This window comes from Ictalurus furcatus, chromosome 15, assembly GCF_023375685.1.
Source record: "Ictalurus furcatus strain D&B chromosome 15, Billie_1.0, whole genome shotgun sequence".
NCBI lineage: Eukaryota > Metazoa > Chordata > Actinopteri > Siluriformes > Ictaluridae > Ictalurus > Ictalurus furcatus.
The window spans coordinates 10058984-10072785 of record NC_071269.1 but is presented as its reverse complement, the minus strand read 5'-3'; the positions used below and the strand labels follow the sequence as shown (position 1 = coordinate 10072785).

The 13802-nt window shown below is 36.1% G+C and overlaps 1 protein-coding gene across 4 annotated transcripts; it reads left to right on the top strand.

Moving 5' to 3' along the window:
- The first annotated feature begins 648 nt into the window (after positions 1 to 648).
- On the top strand, positions 649 to 12426 carry naa10 (N-alpha-acetyltransferase 10, NatA catalytic subuni). 4 transcript variants are annotated; one of them, XM_053643901.1, is made up of 9 exons: positions 649 to 782; positions 1911 to 1983; positions 2723 to 2821; positions 2907 to 2965; positions 3058 to 3103; positions 3229 to 3344; positions 4788 to 4832; positions 4908 to 4992; positions 12029 to 12426. In XM_053643901.1, the coding sequence occupies exons 1-9, from the start codon at positions 715 to 717 to the stop codon at positions 12230 to 12232; spliced, it is 795 nt and encodes a 264-aa protein (XP_053499876.1). In that variant the 5' UTR covers positions 649 to 714; the 3' UTR covers positions 12233 to 12426. The 4 variants fall into 4 exon arrangements, with proteins under 4 accessions (XP_053499876.1, XP_053499875.1, XP_053499877.1 ...); XM_053643900.1 differs by lacking the exon at positions 649 to 782 and adding an exon at positions 962 to 1002; XM_053643902.1 differs by lacking the exon at positions 649 to 782 and adding an exon at positions 1400 to 1664.
- The last annotated feature ends 1376 nt before the right edge of the window (positions 12427 to 13802 follow it).

Sequence of the window (13802 nt, the reverse complement as noted above, 5' to 3'; positions counted from 1 at the left end):
TCCACGCCTCAGGACTCCAACTCCGCTGTCACAATCAAAAGGTCAAAGCAACGAACATTCACTCTGAGGCGAGTTTAGAGTTGAATTATGACATCGGCAGCAGAGTCCGCAACATGATTGGACAATAATTTAACGTGTTGGTCACTCGTGTGATTTTTTTAAACACATGTATTGGATAATTTAACACATGTTGAAATAGTAATAACACAAAGTGTGTAGGATATTAACACGTCCTTTCTGAGAGTGTAGACTGGAGAGAGGAGGAGCTTAGAGACATCAGTCTCTGAAAGAGGGGAGAAGGAGGAGAGTTGAGAGTTGCATTTAGGAGATTCCTGTCTATTGGTGTCTGGGGTGGAGCATTGGTTCCTGATTGATGTAACCTTGTTGGAAAAGAAAGTGGCAAAGTCCTCTGTAGTCAGAGAGGTAGGGAAAGAGGAGGAGGGGACAGAGAAGAGAGGAATAGAATAGAAGAGGAATAGAGTACGAGTGTTAGTAGAGCTGCCAATATTCTCCTGGTAGTATGCAGCATTAGTGGTAGAGATACTGTGAGAAAAAGAGGAGAGAAGAGTTTGGTAATTGGTTAGGTAAGTCAGATCATTTGATTTACCCCATTTCCTTTCTGCTACCCTGAGATTGGTCCAGTCACTGTGAAGAGCTTCCAAGAGGCAAAGGCTAGGGGGTGACATGTGAGCTGGTCTGGAGGTTTGGGGGCAGATGCTGTCAAAAGATGTTAAAGTGGAGCATAGCATGTCTGTTGCTGTGTTCAAGTCCAGTGAGGAGAGGTGGCTATTAGATGGAAGTGAGGTTGTGACGATGGAGGAAAATCGTGTTGGGGAAAGGGAGCGAAAATTACAACAAAAGGAGATGGAGGTAGTAAGGGGCGTGAAAACTGGATAAAGACAACTGGATAAAGAAATGGTCAGAAATGTGGAGAAAAGTAATAATAAGATTTTCTGTGGTGCAGTTACGTGTGAGGATGAGGTCCAGCTGTTTGCCGGCTTTGTGAGTCACTGGGGTGGGGAGTTGTTTCAGGTCAAATGTGGGCAGCTGAGCACGCCTCTTTAATTACCAAAAACAGAGTCTAAAAGCGTGAACGAGCAACTCCTAGCCAAAACTGAATATGAATAATTGAATCGTTCTGAAGGTACGTTCACACATAGGGCAACTCGCAGCGACTCCCTTCAATTGCTATTGAGCTTTCAATTCTTGTATATTTTGTGTATGAGCCCATTCGGTAGTGAAATGCATGGCAATGTTTACATATGATTTAATAGTTTATTTTATGAAATATCAAAAATGTAAAAGGTGTGCGTTATAGCGGACACCTACATGAACACTTTACAGTTGGTTGTGTGACTGTAAGTCATTCTATTCAAAAGCTATTTAAGTTAGAGACGCGTATGTAACTTCAGGGACGGTCCCTTAATTTGTAAATATCTGCGAATATCGAACGTCCAACGTCAAGCCAATTTTATGCCAGTTTATGCCATCACGAGCGTCTTTTGGATGTATTCGATTATCCTGTGCAAAGCAAACACCCACTTTAAGTGTAGGTGTCCCCTCGTAAATATTAATATAGTAAGACCAAATGGATAAGCGAAACTAATCGACACAAAATCTCTAAAGAAGGGCATGACGGCACTGCTTTTGTTTTTACACATACGGTATGCACGTACTTGGAATAAATTGCAGAATGTTTTTTTATTTATCCATCCATCCATCCATCTCCTACCGCTTACCAGGGTCCGGGGGGTTTTATTCAATGCTTGCCAAATAGTTAAATGCCGATCAAATGTGAACAAATGAGCCATGTATGTATATGCATTTTATAGAATATAATTTTTAAGTGATTTTTTTATTGCATTAAAAACTCGAGTTCTCTGCTGATCTGCTTGCTTGCTCTGAGCCAGCGGCGATGCATGGCAGCACCAACATGATGGGATTTCCAATGTTGAAGATTCATCGTATGGACGTCGTTTAGAGGTAAGGAAGACGGCTCATTTAAAAACTAACAATGTTCCATCTATTATAAAGGAATGCGATGTTTATCAGATGCTCCGCTCTTCCACGGACGTCTCCGCGACGTATCTGTGCTATCGGGGTATGGGAAGTAGGTTCCAAGTTTTCATCCATGCATCATTCACATGGACAAAACGCATGCGCAAACCATTGCGCATGCGAGTTTAAATTTAATGCATCAACTTTCCACAGCGTCAACTAGCGGTAGCGAATATTGTTATTGGGCCTATTTTGCAGTAATACTTGTCAGCTGCGATGAAGTCATTTTGACAAACATATATATATATCTATCTCAAAAACGGGTTTAGTTGTGCACATTTGTATGTAACTAATATATTTTAATCCGTGCGGATATAGTAAAAGTCAACTTTTCAGAATGAATATTCGCAATGCGCGGGTGAGTAATGGCCTTGTAGTATTTGCTATAGGGCTAAGCGGCCACATTAACTGACGCTATAGCGGGATAAATTAGCTTGCCATCTAGTTGCTCTGATCGATTGATTCTGCTATCGCTACCCAGAGCATTAATGTGTACTGAAATAATTACCAATAACGTGTTTGCAAAAAAAAACGTTGTAATTATCTAGCTAGCTAAGCATTAGCATTAGCATTAGCTTTGTATGGAAAGCGTGCGCACAGGGAATACTCAGTAAGTATCCACGCGTGTCTCCCTAATAATTTTTGTACAATGTTTTATTTGTAGCCAGAGGATTTGATGAACATGCAGCACTGCAACCTGCTATGTCTTCCAGAAAACTACCAAATGAAATACTATTTTTACCATGGACTCTCTTGGCCACAGGTCTGTAGCAAACCTGACAATTTGAAAATAATCATGTTCTTCGTGTATGGTTGTGTATGTGGTTGACAAAATGCTTGTATTGTAGCTTTCCTATATAGCTGAGGATGAGAATGGAAAGATAGTTGGATATGTTCTGGCCAAAATGTAAGTTTAAAAACTTGGTTATTTTCTTTTTTGATTATGTACATATGCCATCAAGTTTAAAGTTGTAATAGTATTTGTCTTTTACTTTGCAGGGAGGAGGATCCAGATGATGTGCCTCATGGACATATTACGTCATTAGTGAGTAAAATAAAAAAAAGTTGTTGTCCCATTGACAATTGTCTCAGTCCTCTGTTGTTTGAATTGTAATCTCTTTTAACTCCATGTTTATGTATGTTAATGTATTAATCTGTATTCTCATATAGGCAGTTAAACGTTCCCACAGAAGACTTGGTCTCGCTCAGAAGTTAATGGACCAGGCCAGTCGAGCCATGATTGAGAACTTCAATGCTAAATATGTATCTCTTCATGTTAGAAAGAGGTATGGTGTTTGTGTATGCATGTGTATATATTAGGGCTGCACAATTAATTGAATATTGATCTTGATTACATGAACATGATCGACTGCGATATTGACGTTTAAAGTTCGTTCTCCGCTCATAGGAAACTCTGCTGCATATCAAATCAAGTGGTTCCTAAACTTGCAGCCAGTCACCATAGCATCGTGCAGGGATAACGTAATTTTGTAATGCCAAAACCCAGAAACGAGTTGGCATTTTCTCCCTTCTGGTTCCATCGTCCTGAAGTCAATGGGTTTATTGAATGGGATTTTGGTTAAAAGCCTGAAATAAGGTCTGTGGTGAACACAAGCTCAGAATATTTTCACGTTTTATTCTACGACATAAAATACACCAGTAATACCCCACTCATTATATTTTTAAAAACCTTTTATGTGAATTGAAAAAAGGCGGTTGCTTACAAGTTTCTAAATGGGACTACAGAGGTTGTCGGGGACATTAAACATCACGCCGAACAGGAAAAAACTTTGCAGATAAGCTGGTTCAGGTGTGCCCCCCCCCCCCCCCCCCCCCAAAAAAAAATTTGTGGATAAAGATTCATCCACAGAGTAAATCCGCATTATGGAAAGGGCGGCGGCGGGGATTGACTCGACTCCGAAACTTCTGCGTCGTAAAATTTACTTCCAGTGTAAAATTTTAGCAGTGCAGAGATTACAGACATTAGAAACTGCAGTTTTGTCCTCATTCCACACAAGAGACGACATCTTTACACACAGCACGAAATCGATGTGATTTCACGTACTCTTTTGATTGACAGGATAAAATTGGCCCTGATCATTGATGTTTTTAAACTATGCATCGGTAGATCTCTAGTTTAAATAGATAGGGTAGAGGACCTGCACTGCTATCTGTTGTCTCCATTTAGCCCTGGGGATTCAGGAGGAGAGAAGTCCTCTGCCTCATCTGCAAACTTTTTGTCACTATCAATCCTTATGTGAGCGTTCTGAAGGCTCGCCCCCTCATCCTCCCCTGCCATGCCCACTCCCCTTCCCTTCTTTGCACAGCCATCCATGCCCATTTAAGTTGCATTTTTTCCCAAAATATTGAAAGGTAGATTTGAGCTGAAAGAGGGAAGTTTCATGACCCTTTAAATATGAAAATGCAATAAAAATATGTTGTCCCTAAAATCAATGAATAATTGTGATCTCCTCCTTATTGATCAAAATAATCGTGATTATCATTTTGGCCATAATCGTGCAGCCCTTGTGTGTGTGTATATGTGTATGTATATGCGTGTGGGTGTGTGTGTATATGTGTGTGTGTGTGTATATGTATGTATGTATGTATGTATATATATATATATATATATATATATATATATATATATATATATATATATATATATATATATATATATATAATATAATATAATATAATATAAAAATCTTACTGAATTGCTTTTTCAGCAATCGGGCAGCCCTTCATTTGTACTCCAACACACTCAAATTTCAGTAAGTATCTTTTTTTTTTGGTTAAACTTCCTTTAAGCTTTATATGAAAGATATTCACAATCTACTCTACTCTAGAATAAGTGAGGTAGAGCCAAAGTACTATGCTGATGGTGAAGATGCATACGCAATGAAGAGGAACCTTACACAGATGGCAGATGAGGTATGTTTGTTTAGTTTAATTTTATGAAAAATAATGGTGCATCTGCACTATGCAATTCATTGCAATGTCCCAGCCAGTATGTCCATTTAGGACCCACATAGGTCCAAAATTTGCTTGAAACATTTCCACGTAGGGCTGCCCAATATCTGGGTTTCTGTGGGTCATTAGAGTCTTAAAATATCTTAAATTCATGTTTCAAAGGTCTTAACAATGCACTGTAAAGATGATTTTAATTTCGCACGTTGTGTTTTGAAATGGTAAACCCATGTGACTGTGTTGCACTCAGTGTGTGTGGCTCATCAGTGTTTTAGAGCGGCTCGGTTCACAGAAAAAGTTTGGGTTGCTTATAACCTGCATTTAAACACAACACGTGCCAGATTCACTTTGGTTTTATGTTGGCATAATCTCAAACATTTTTGTGGGCAGAGGTTTACAGCATTTCACCTGATTGGTAAGGAGAAGTGAAGTAAAAAAAAAAATTGTTGCCAACTAAACAGAGGTCTTGATGCGGTTTTCCACCAAAATAAAATGGTCTAACGCATGTAAGTGAATTAAGGTATAAATATTACTATTGTTATATTACTGTTTGTACCCCCAAATAAAAATGTTTTATTATTATTAAGTATTATTCAGTGCAATAGTTTATATAACAAAATAGCAAAGTTATAAAAATTTATGTACGTTTATATGACGCCTTGTTATATTACCTGGCATTAAATTACAAAAAAAAAAAAACTAGTCAACACTGCAGCGAGGGGAGTTTCTAATACAGCTGCTGAGGGAGTGTTGGTAAATTTGACATCTTTTTCTCTTCTGACTGCCGTAATCCATCTCTATTTTTTTTTTCCCTTTTTGGGAAGTCGTGGAAAGGAAATGCTGGATTTTTTTTTCTTTCAGTGTTTGAACAAATGGTAATGCAAATGGTAAAAAGGATAATTGCTATGGTTTCCCATGTACATATGTAGAGGTTTACACTGTTATAGTTCACTTAAACCCAGAAATGGATGTATATGCATGAACACCACAATCCATTATTGCTGATGTATTGTGTAGCATGATTGAAGTGACGTGAAAGTCTTAAAATTTTTTGGCTTGAATATGGTATTAAAAAGTATTAAATTTGAAGTCCTGATACCTGCAGATACCTGGAATATTGCAAAAAAAAAAAAAAAATTTTTCAACTTTATGAACGATTCTCAATTATGATTAGATTTTTTTTCTTGCATAATGCAATTGAAAACTTATGCATTTTAATAAAGTATTTTTATTTATTTGAATGGACTTTGGAAAAATAGTAACAGCACCATCTATGGGAAATAGTACAAACAATGGTTCTTTTAAATAAAGGATTTTAAAGAAAGGCTGTTTAAAAAAAAAAAAAAAAAAAAAAGTGTGTATTATTTACTATAGATGGCAATAGCTTAGCCAAAAAAAAAAAAAAAAAAGTCTAGAGAGCACTGTCACTTCAGGGGAAACTGGCGCATCTTGCTCTATGCCATTTTTTGCTTTTCTGAGCCAATTATCCAATCACATGATTTGTTGAGGCAAAGATACATGACTTTTTTGATGCGCCTTGAGGAATTTACAACCTCACTTCCGAAAAGTTGGGACTGTATGGAAAATGCTAATAAAAACAAAGGTGTGATTTGTAAATGTACTTTGACTTGTATTTAAACAAAAAACATATAAAGACAAGGTATTTGATGTTTTACCTAATCAACTGCATAGTTTTTTTTTTTTTTTTTTTTTTTTTTTTTTTTTAAATTGATGCATGCAACACGTTCCAACAAAGTTGGGATGGGGCAATTTAGGGCTAATAGTGATGTCAAATTGAAATAAGGTGATATGAAACAGGTGAGGCAATAGTCTAATCATAGTATATAAGGAACCTTCAAAAAAGGCCTAGTCCTTCAAGAGCAAGGATGGGTCGAGGCTCGCCAATCTACCAACAGATGCGTCAGCGGATAATCCAACACTTTGAGAACAACATTCCCCAAAGACAAATTGGTATGATTTTGGGCATTTCACCTTCTATAGTGCACAATATAATTAAAAGATTCAAGGAATCCGGTCAAATCTCAGCGTGTTAAGGGCAAAGCTGTACATGGGCATAATGTAGCTCATACATTGTTACAGTACCTGCTTTTAACTAGGAAAATGTTACACAGAATAAAGGATTCATATTTAAAAAATAATAGCAATGAATAAGCAGATCAGCAACAATGATAAAACTATCAATAACAGTATACTGATATCTGTACAACACCACCAATATCTTTACTAGCGATGCACCGATGTATAAATAAAGGATATTTTTCACGCTAAAAACATCCGATGTTTATGATCCGATGAGGAGATTAAAAACGTCCGATGATCAGGGCCGATTATATCCTGTCAATCAAAAGAGGGCGGGAAAACACATCGGTTTCGTGCTGTGAGTATAGATGTCTCTTGTGTGGGCTGATGGCATAACTGCAGTTTGTAAGCGCCGCACTACTAAAATTTTACACCGGAAGTGAGCAGTGAAGAGTGAGTTTTGGCGTCGAGTCTTTTTTTTTTTGCCGTGCTGTTCACGCTGAATTAAAGCAACGGTACACCGTTGAAAGAGTTTAAATGAAGATGAGTTGACAAAGTATATATTGCACAGAAAAATGTATTTGTAGAGTAGTATATTTCATATCCAGTTAATGTTAATATATAAAAAAGTTTATAATAAATATATATATATATATATATATATATATATACCAGTTTGATGTCACTGATTAAGTAGAAATGCTTTTGTTTGTGGCGAGTGAGTGTGAGCCTAACAGGAGGTGTTTTTTTTTTTTTTAGAATTCAATGTTAATATAAATTAATAGCATTCAATAAGTTAAGAAATCTTACTTTAATCTTCAGAAATTAGTTAATGGTAATTTGAGTAATGTGTTTTCTGTTTGAGACCAGTTACTGTGAAACAACTTGTTGAAATGGAGAGATTAAAGTTTTTATTAGCATTTCCTTCAGAATTGTGGAATTAATTATTATTAATTTAAAAGAAGGCATAAACGGCAGAACTATCGGTATCGGCTGATATCACTCTGTATAATCGGGCATTGGTTGCGAAATTTAGCATTGGTGCATCTCTAATCTTTACTGTAACCGTTGAATAATCTTAATATTTACAAGTTACCTCTTGTAGCTTAAATTTTTAAAAAATATTTTTAATACTCTTTTTACTCATACTCCTCAAATTTTCATAAATTCAAAGATGTTTTAAAAATTTTTTTTATTAATAATAACAGTAGTGTCTTTTTTTTGTAATATTTTACTTAAAAATTGCATTAATGTTATTTAGCAACATAAATAGCTATAGATTTCTAACACGTTATGGAACAGTGTTCTGATAGCCATCATCATTACCCCATTCTTTGTATTTGGTCTATGCTGATCTGAATAGATTAGCTGGTTTCGGTGGCATAATTACTATCAGATTTGAATTACGATATCTTTGATAAAATGTAAAAAAATAAAAAATTAAACAAACTTTAGTGTCTTGTATACATAAGATTTTAAAATAGCATAGTAGGCTTTCCAAACATTTAATATGCATAGTGTTAATCCACAATGTAATAATCCATTAAATGTATGAGTACAGCTACACAAGACAAGGGAAGAACAGTAAGAATGCACACAATAACATGGATAAAGAATTGGTGTTAAATCATTTAATCAACTGGAAAGCAGACTTGTGCTTAAGCTATGTATTTTTAGTTCAAGTTTCTTTTCAAATCTTATGGAAGCCAACGAGCTCGACTGGAAACGATTGAAAGCTTCCACCCCCCTACCGCCCCGAATTATACCCCTTAGAATTAGAACACAGAAGCACATAGCAGTGCAGTAATAGGCCTGTCATAATAATGATATTTTGTCACAGAAATAATGCAAGAAAATGATAGTTATTTTAAGACCATTTTAAGCCACGGATAAAATTTTCACTTAAATCATACACAAACAATCGTGATGTGGCACAACAAGCTCAAATTTAATTGGACAATGTGGAATGGGAACAGTAATTTCCCAGTCTAAATCAAGTGGTTGAAAACTACATAGCCAGTCTGTTTTCAGTTTTTTAACAAAGGTGAAATAGCGAAAAGAAAAGAAAAAACTTTTGTATTGTTCTTTCCAGTCCGAACATGCGTACGAGTTTTCATAGTTGGAAGTCGCATTAATGTAGTGCTCAGTTTACTCTCCCTTAAGTACGGCATCTTGTATTGATTTACCGTTTGATGAAATTATCATAGTTGGTTAAATGAAGTCAAAGTGTCACCTACAGGCCTATTAGGTGAAGTGCATGCAAAATGTGAAATGACCTTTATTATATTACCACTTTTTATAATTATGTAATAATAGGAGAGATAAGTACAATAATAAAGAGACCTATATTACTTTTCTCTGGCTCTTTAATGAAAAAAATCATAACACTTTTTTTTTTTTTGGCTTTTATGGCTCTGCCCACTGAAAAGGTTCCTGACTTCTGGTCTGAAGTATATGTATGGGTTGTATATTAGCTCGAATGCTTAAAAACGGAGGTGGTGGTGGATTCAATTTTCTTAGAGTAGAGGTGAATTGTTCTCTCTCATAGCTAGCAGAAAACAAGTGCAATTTACCACACTGACCATAGCAAAAAAACAAAAACACCACAGGAAACTTGATACCTAGCTGAATCAAGCAAACAAGTGTGCTAATGTTAGCTAGCTACCTATTGATCCACTGAAATGCCTTTCTTGTTCTGCAGGGGGGGAAAAAAAGCCTTCAATCCCTTCATATCATTGAGTTGCCGCCAACATTCAAAATCCATGCCGTCATTTATTCTCTTTTTAGCGTGGGCTCTGTTTCTTTCCCTTTTTAACTGCAGGCACTCTGCAGTTACAAGTTTCTTGGTTTTGACAACAGGTTATTCCCCATATGTCAACAATTATTGCTGCTTTTAAACTATGTAGATTAAAAGCAGCCATCTTGATGAGAAGTTTAAATTCCAAGTAAGAACAAGCTACAAGCACTCCTCCATCCTCAGCACCCACATACGCGATATGGTAGCCAGGTCTTCTTTTTTCTGTTTACGGACCTGACGTAACCACGCAAAGATGAATGATGTCAAACTGACTTTTCCTGCAAAATCTGACCCAACAGCTGAAAGTATAAATCATTATGATAAGCTTACCGTTGCAAATTGGGGTAAGGTAAGGAGACCGTTTTGAACACTGATTTATTTTTATTTTTTTATGTACTTGCTCAATAATTGATTTTTGTTCATTCAACCAAAAAGGTCTGTACTGCAGTTTAAATTTCCAAAATTCAAATTATATTTGAATTCTAAAGAATTTCAGAAAATACATGTGAACGCCAGATTTTTACATCAACGGTAAACAAGAGGGTGCAACGAATAAATACAAACCAAACATAATGTTACATTCTTTATTGCAAAGAAAACCTGGCTGTTGAAGTGCATTTATTTTTAAACTAAAGTGCATAAAATTATAAAATCAAATAATATAACCTAGGCTCTCAGGCCAGTTCTAGTGTTAATTTTCACACTGTTTTTAGTCACAGTTTTTGTCTTCTGATGAAAATATCCTTTAAACTCAGTCAATGAATTCATTCAATTCATGATGTCACGATTCTACCTAGTGCATTACTTAAGGTCAAGATCACTTGCTCATTTGCGTTATTTTGTGAAGAGGGAAGTTGTAATATTATGTTTGTGTTGTGTATATGTCTGATTAATCTCATATGAGTATAAGATGCATTTGGATGAGTTTATTAATCCTATAGTAGAGTGCTTCAGTTTACTGGTGTTCATTCAATGTTCAACTTCAGCTTAAAGGGATAGTTCACCCACAAACTTAAATTCTGTCATCAGTTGCTCACCCTCATGTCGTTCCAAACCCAAAAGACGTTCATTCATCTTCGGAACACAAATGAAGATATTTTTAATGAAACCTGGGAGATTTCTGTCCCTCTATTGACAGTCCATGTAACCAAAACTTTCAAGCTCCAAAAAGTTCATAAAGGCATCGTAAAAGTAATGCATGTGACTCCAGTGGTTTAATAAAATAAAAAATAAAAAAATCCCTAAAATGAAGTCTTTATTCACAAAATATCTTCACTTCCGCATAGATCTCCGATGCGTGTTCACGAGAGAACCATGACGCGTGCATGTTGCGGAGGTTCTCATGATACAACTGGACCCAGAAGCACTGCTCTGTTTATAGCAAAGGAAGAGGGGCACTGTATGCAAGATTTGCTCGTTACATGCTAGGTTCATTTTGCTTTAGGTCTTGGTTTATTCACAAAATATCTTCACTTCTGCATAGATCTCCGACGCGCGTTCATGAGAGAATCAGTGCCACATTTCATTACCAAAAACTGCTACTTTCATAATGTGTTTTTAATTATAAAGAATTATGAGATAGCATTGGGCAAAGCATATGATGATTGGTTTAGATTGAAAACTGACATCTGATTGACTAAAGAGAACATCCTTTAAAAAAAACACTTGTGTGAATTAGAATATGACTAGTCTCAAAATGGGTACACACAAATCCAAAGCGTTACATATCCACATGATGATTTGCAAATGCAGATTCAACAATTAATTCATAAATGTAAAAACATTTAGAAATTTACAAACACACTTGTGTATTTATTAATTGTTTTGCATTTGTGAATTGTATTTTGTGAATATAAATGTTTATGCATTTGTAAATATTTTTTTGTGAATTAGGTTACAGATTTTTGAATCAGGTTTAATAAATGTGTTATGAGGCTATTTCCATATTTTAATGTCTATACCTTTCTAAACATAACATCTGTATTTTACAAGGTGTCATACTACTTTATTGTTATTTTCAAATATTTGTGTAATGATCCTCTGGAAAACTTTACTTGGTGGGTGGAGAAGATCCTCTGTTTTTTTGTACACTATACACTAGTTCACCAGAAGTGTCCTTGTGTTGTGCAATCATTATTAACATGTAGTGATGCTGTTGTGTAGTTGCAGAAACCTGGTGTGCGTCTGTGGGGATCTGAGATGCCTCCGTCGCAGACAGTTGCAGTCACGGAGCTGGTGCAGAAACTCTCAATGCAGGATGGAGAGAAGGAGGGTGATGGAGACAGCGGAGGAGAGAGTAAAGAGATGAGTGAAGTAAGTGAGGCTACTGAAAGCACGGACGTCAAAGACTCCTCCTCTGATTCCTAAACAACCTCATCATCGGAAGACGTCTCACCCTAATCAACATGTCAACCTAGGATTCTAAATTGATTTAATACAACCCAGCATTTGGTTAATTAGGCAATATTGTCAATGTACAAAGAGACAATTTGATAAAAGTATTCATGGTTATTGGAATATTTCTACACAGTAATGTTAATAAAATTTGACACTATACATAATTTGCTACTTTGTATGTTGAAGTTAATATTGGTGTTATTGCTCTTTTACTCAGTGTTATGATGCAAAGCAGATCTTGTGTTGATCAAAATTCTTGTTAATTAATTTAGTTTACTTTAGCTCTGCCCCCATAGATTTTTGCTAATTAACATAATGTGCAAAACCTAATCTAATTGGGCGGGGGTTCTTCAAAAATTTGGTGTCAAACAACTCGGGAGAATTTGAAACTCCGTTATGAAAAATATGTTGACATTATTAACAATGGCTGTCACATGTCAGTCAGTTGAGGCAGAGCCTAATTTACTCAAACAGCTCTAACTCATGATTGCTTACATGGATTTGTGCGAAACTCAAAAGCTGTTTTTAAAAGTTCAAGATTGTACAGTCATTGCACACAGAAACAAGGATATTGCTTTGAAAATATATTAATTATATTAATATATTATTAATATTTGAAAATGCTAATAAAAATAAAGGGAAATGATTTTTAAATGTACTTTGACTTGTATTTAAAGAAAAACCATATAAAGACAAAGTATTTGATGTTTTAGCAGCTGTATAGCTTTTTTTGAAGGTAAAGATTCATTTTGAAATTGATGCATGCAACACGTTCCAGAAAAGTTGGGACGGGGCAATTTACGTATAATTGTGATGTGACAAGTTGAAATAAGATGATGTGAAACAGGTGAGGCAAAAACTAACCATATTATATAAGGAGCCTCTAAAAAAGGCCTACTCCTTCAAGAGCAAGGATGGATCGAGGCTTGCCAATCTGCCAACAGATGAGTCAGCGAATAATCCAACACTTTGAGAACAGCATTCCCCAAAGACAAATCAGTAGGATTTTGGGCATTTAACCTTCTACCGTTCATAATATAATTAAAAAAACTCAAAGAATCTGGTCAAATCTCCGTGTGTAAAGGGCAAGGCTGAAAACCACGTTGCGCGTGATCTCCGATCCCTCAGACGTCACTGTCTTAAAAACTGTCATGAGTCTGTAATGGATATCTTGACATGGGCTTGGAAATGCTTTGGTAAACCTTTGTCAATCAGCACCATTCACCGCTGCATCCACAGATGCAATTTATGGCTTTACTATGCAAAGCAGAAGCCATATATAAACACTGTCCAGAAGCGCCACTGACTTCGATGGACTTGGTCTCATCTGAGATTGACAGTGGCACAGTGGAATTGTGTTTTGTGGGCCGACAAGCCAACATTTCAAATAGTTTTTGGACAAAACAGCCATCGTGTTCTCCGGCCAAAGAGGTAAAGGACTATCCAAGCTGCTATCAGTGTCAGGTCCAAAAGCCAGCATCTGTCATGGTACGGGGAGCACTGACACTACATGGGGGTTAACGTGCATTAACCCCCAAAA

What these genes read in the sequence shown, in the direction of transcription:
- naa10 (XM_053643901.1), top strand. Translation starts at nt 715, where the DNA reads ATGCTGTCAAAAGATGTTAAAGTGGAGCATAGCATGTCTGTTGCTGTG. An exon ending in CGTATGGACGTCGTTTAGAG is followed by an intron (nt 1,984 to 2,722) that starts GTAAGGAAGACG and finishes TTTTATTTGTAG; the next exon opens with CCAGAGGATTTGATGAACAT. An exon ending in ATGGACATATTACGTCATTA is followed by an intron (nt 3,104 to 3,228) that starts GTGAGTAAAATA and finishes ATTCTCATATAG; the next exon opens with GCAGTTAAACGTTCCCACAG.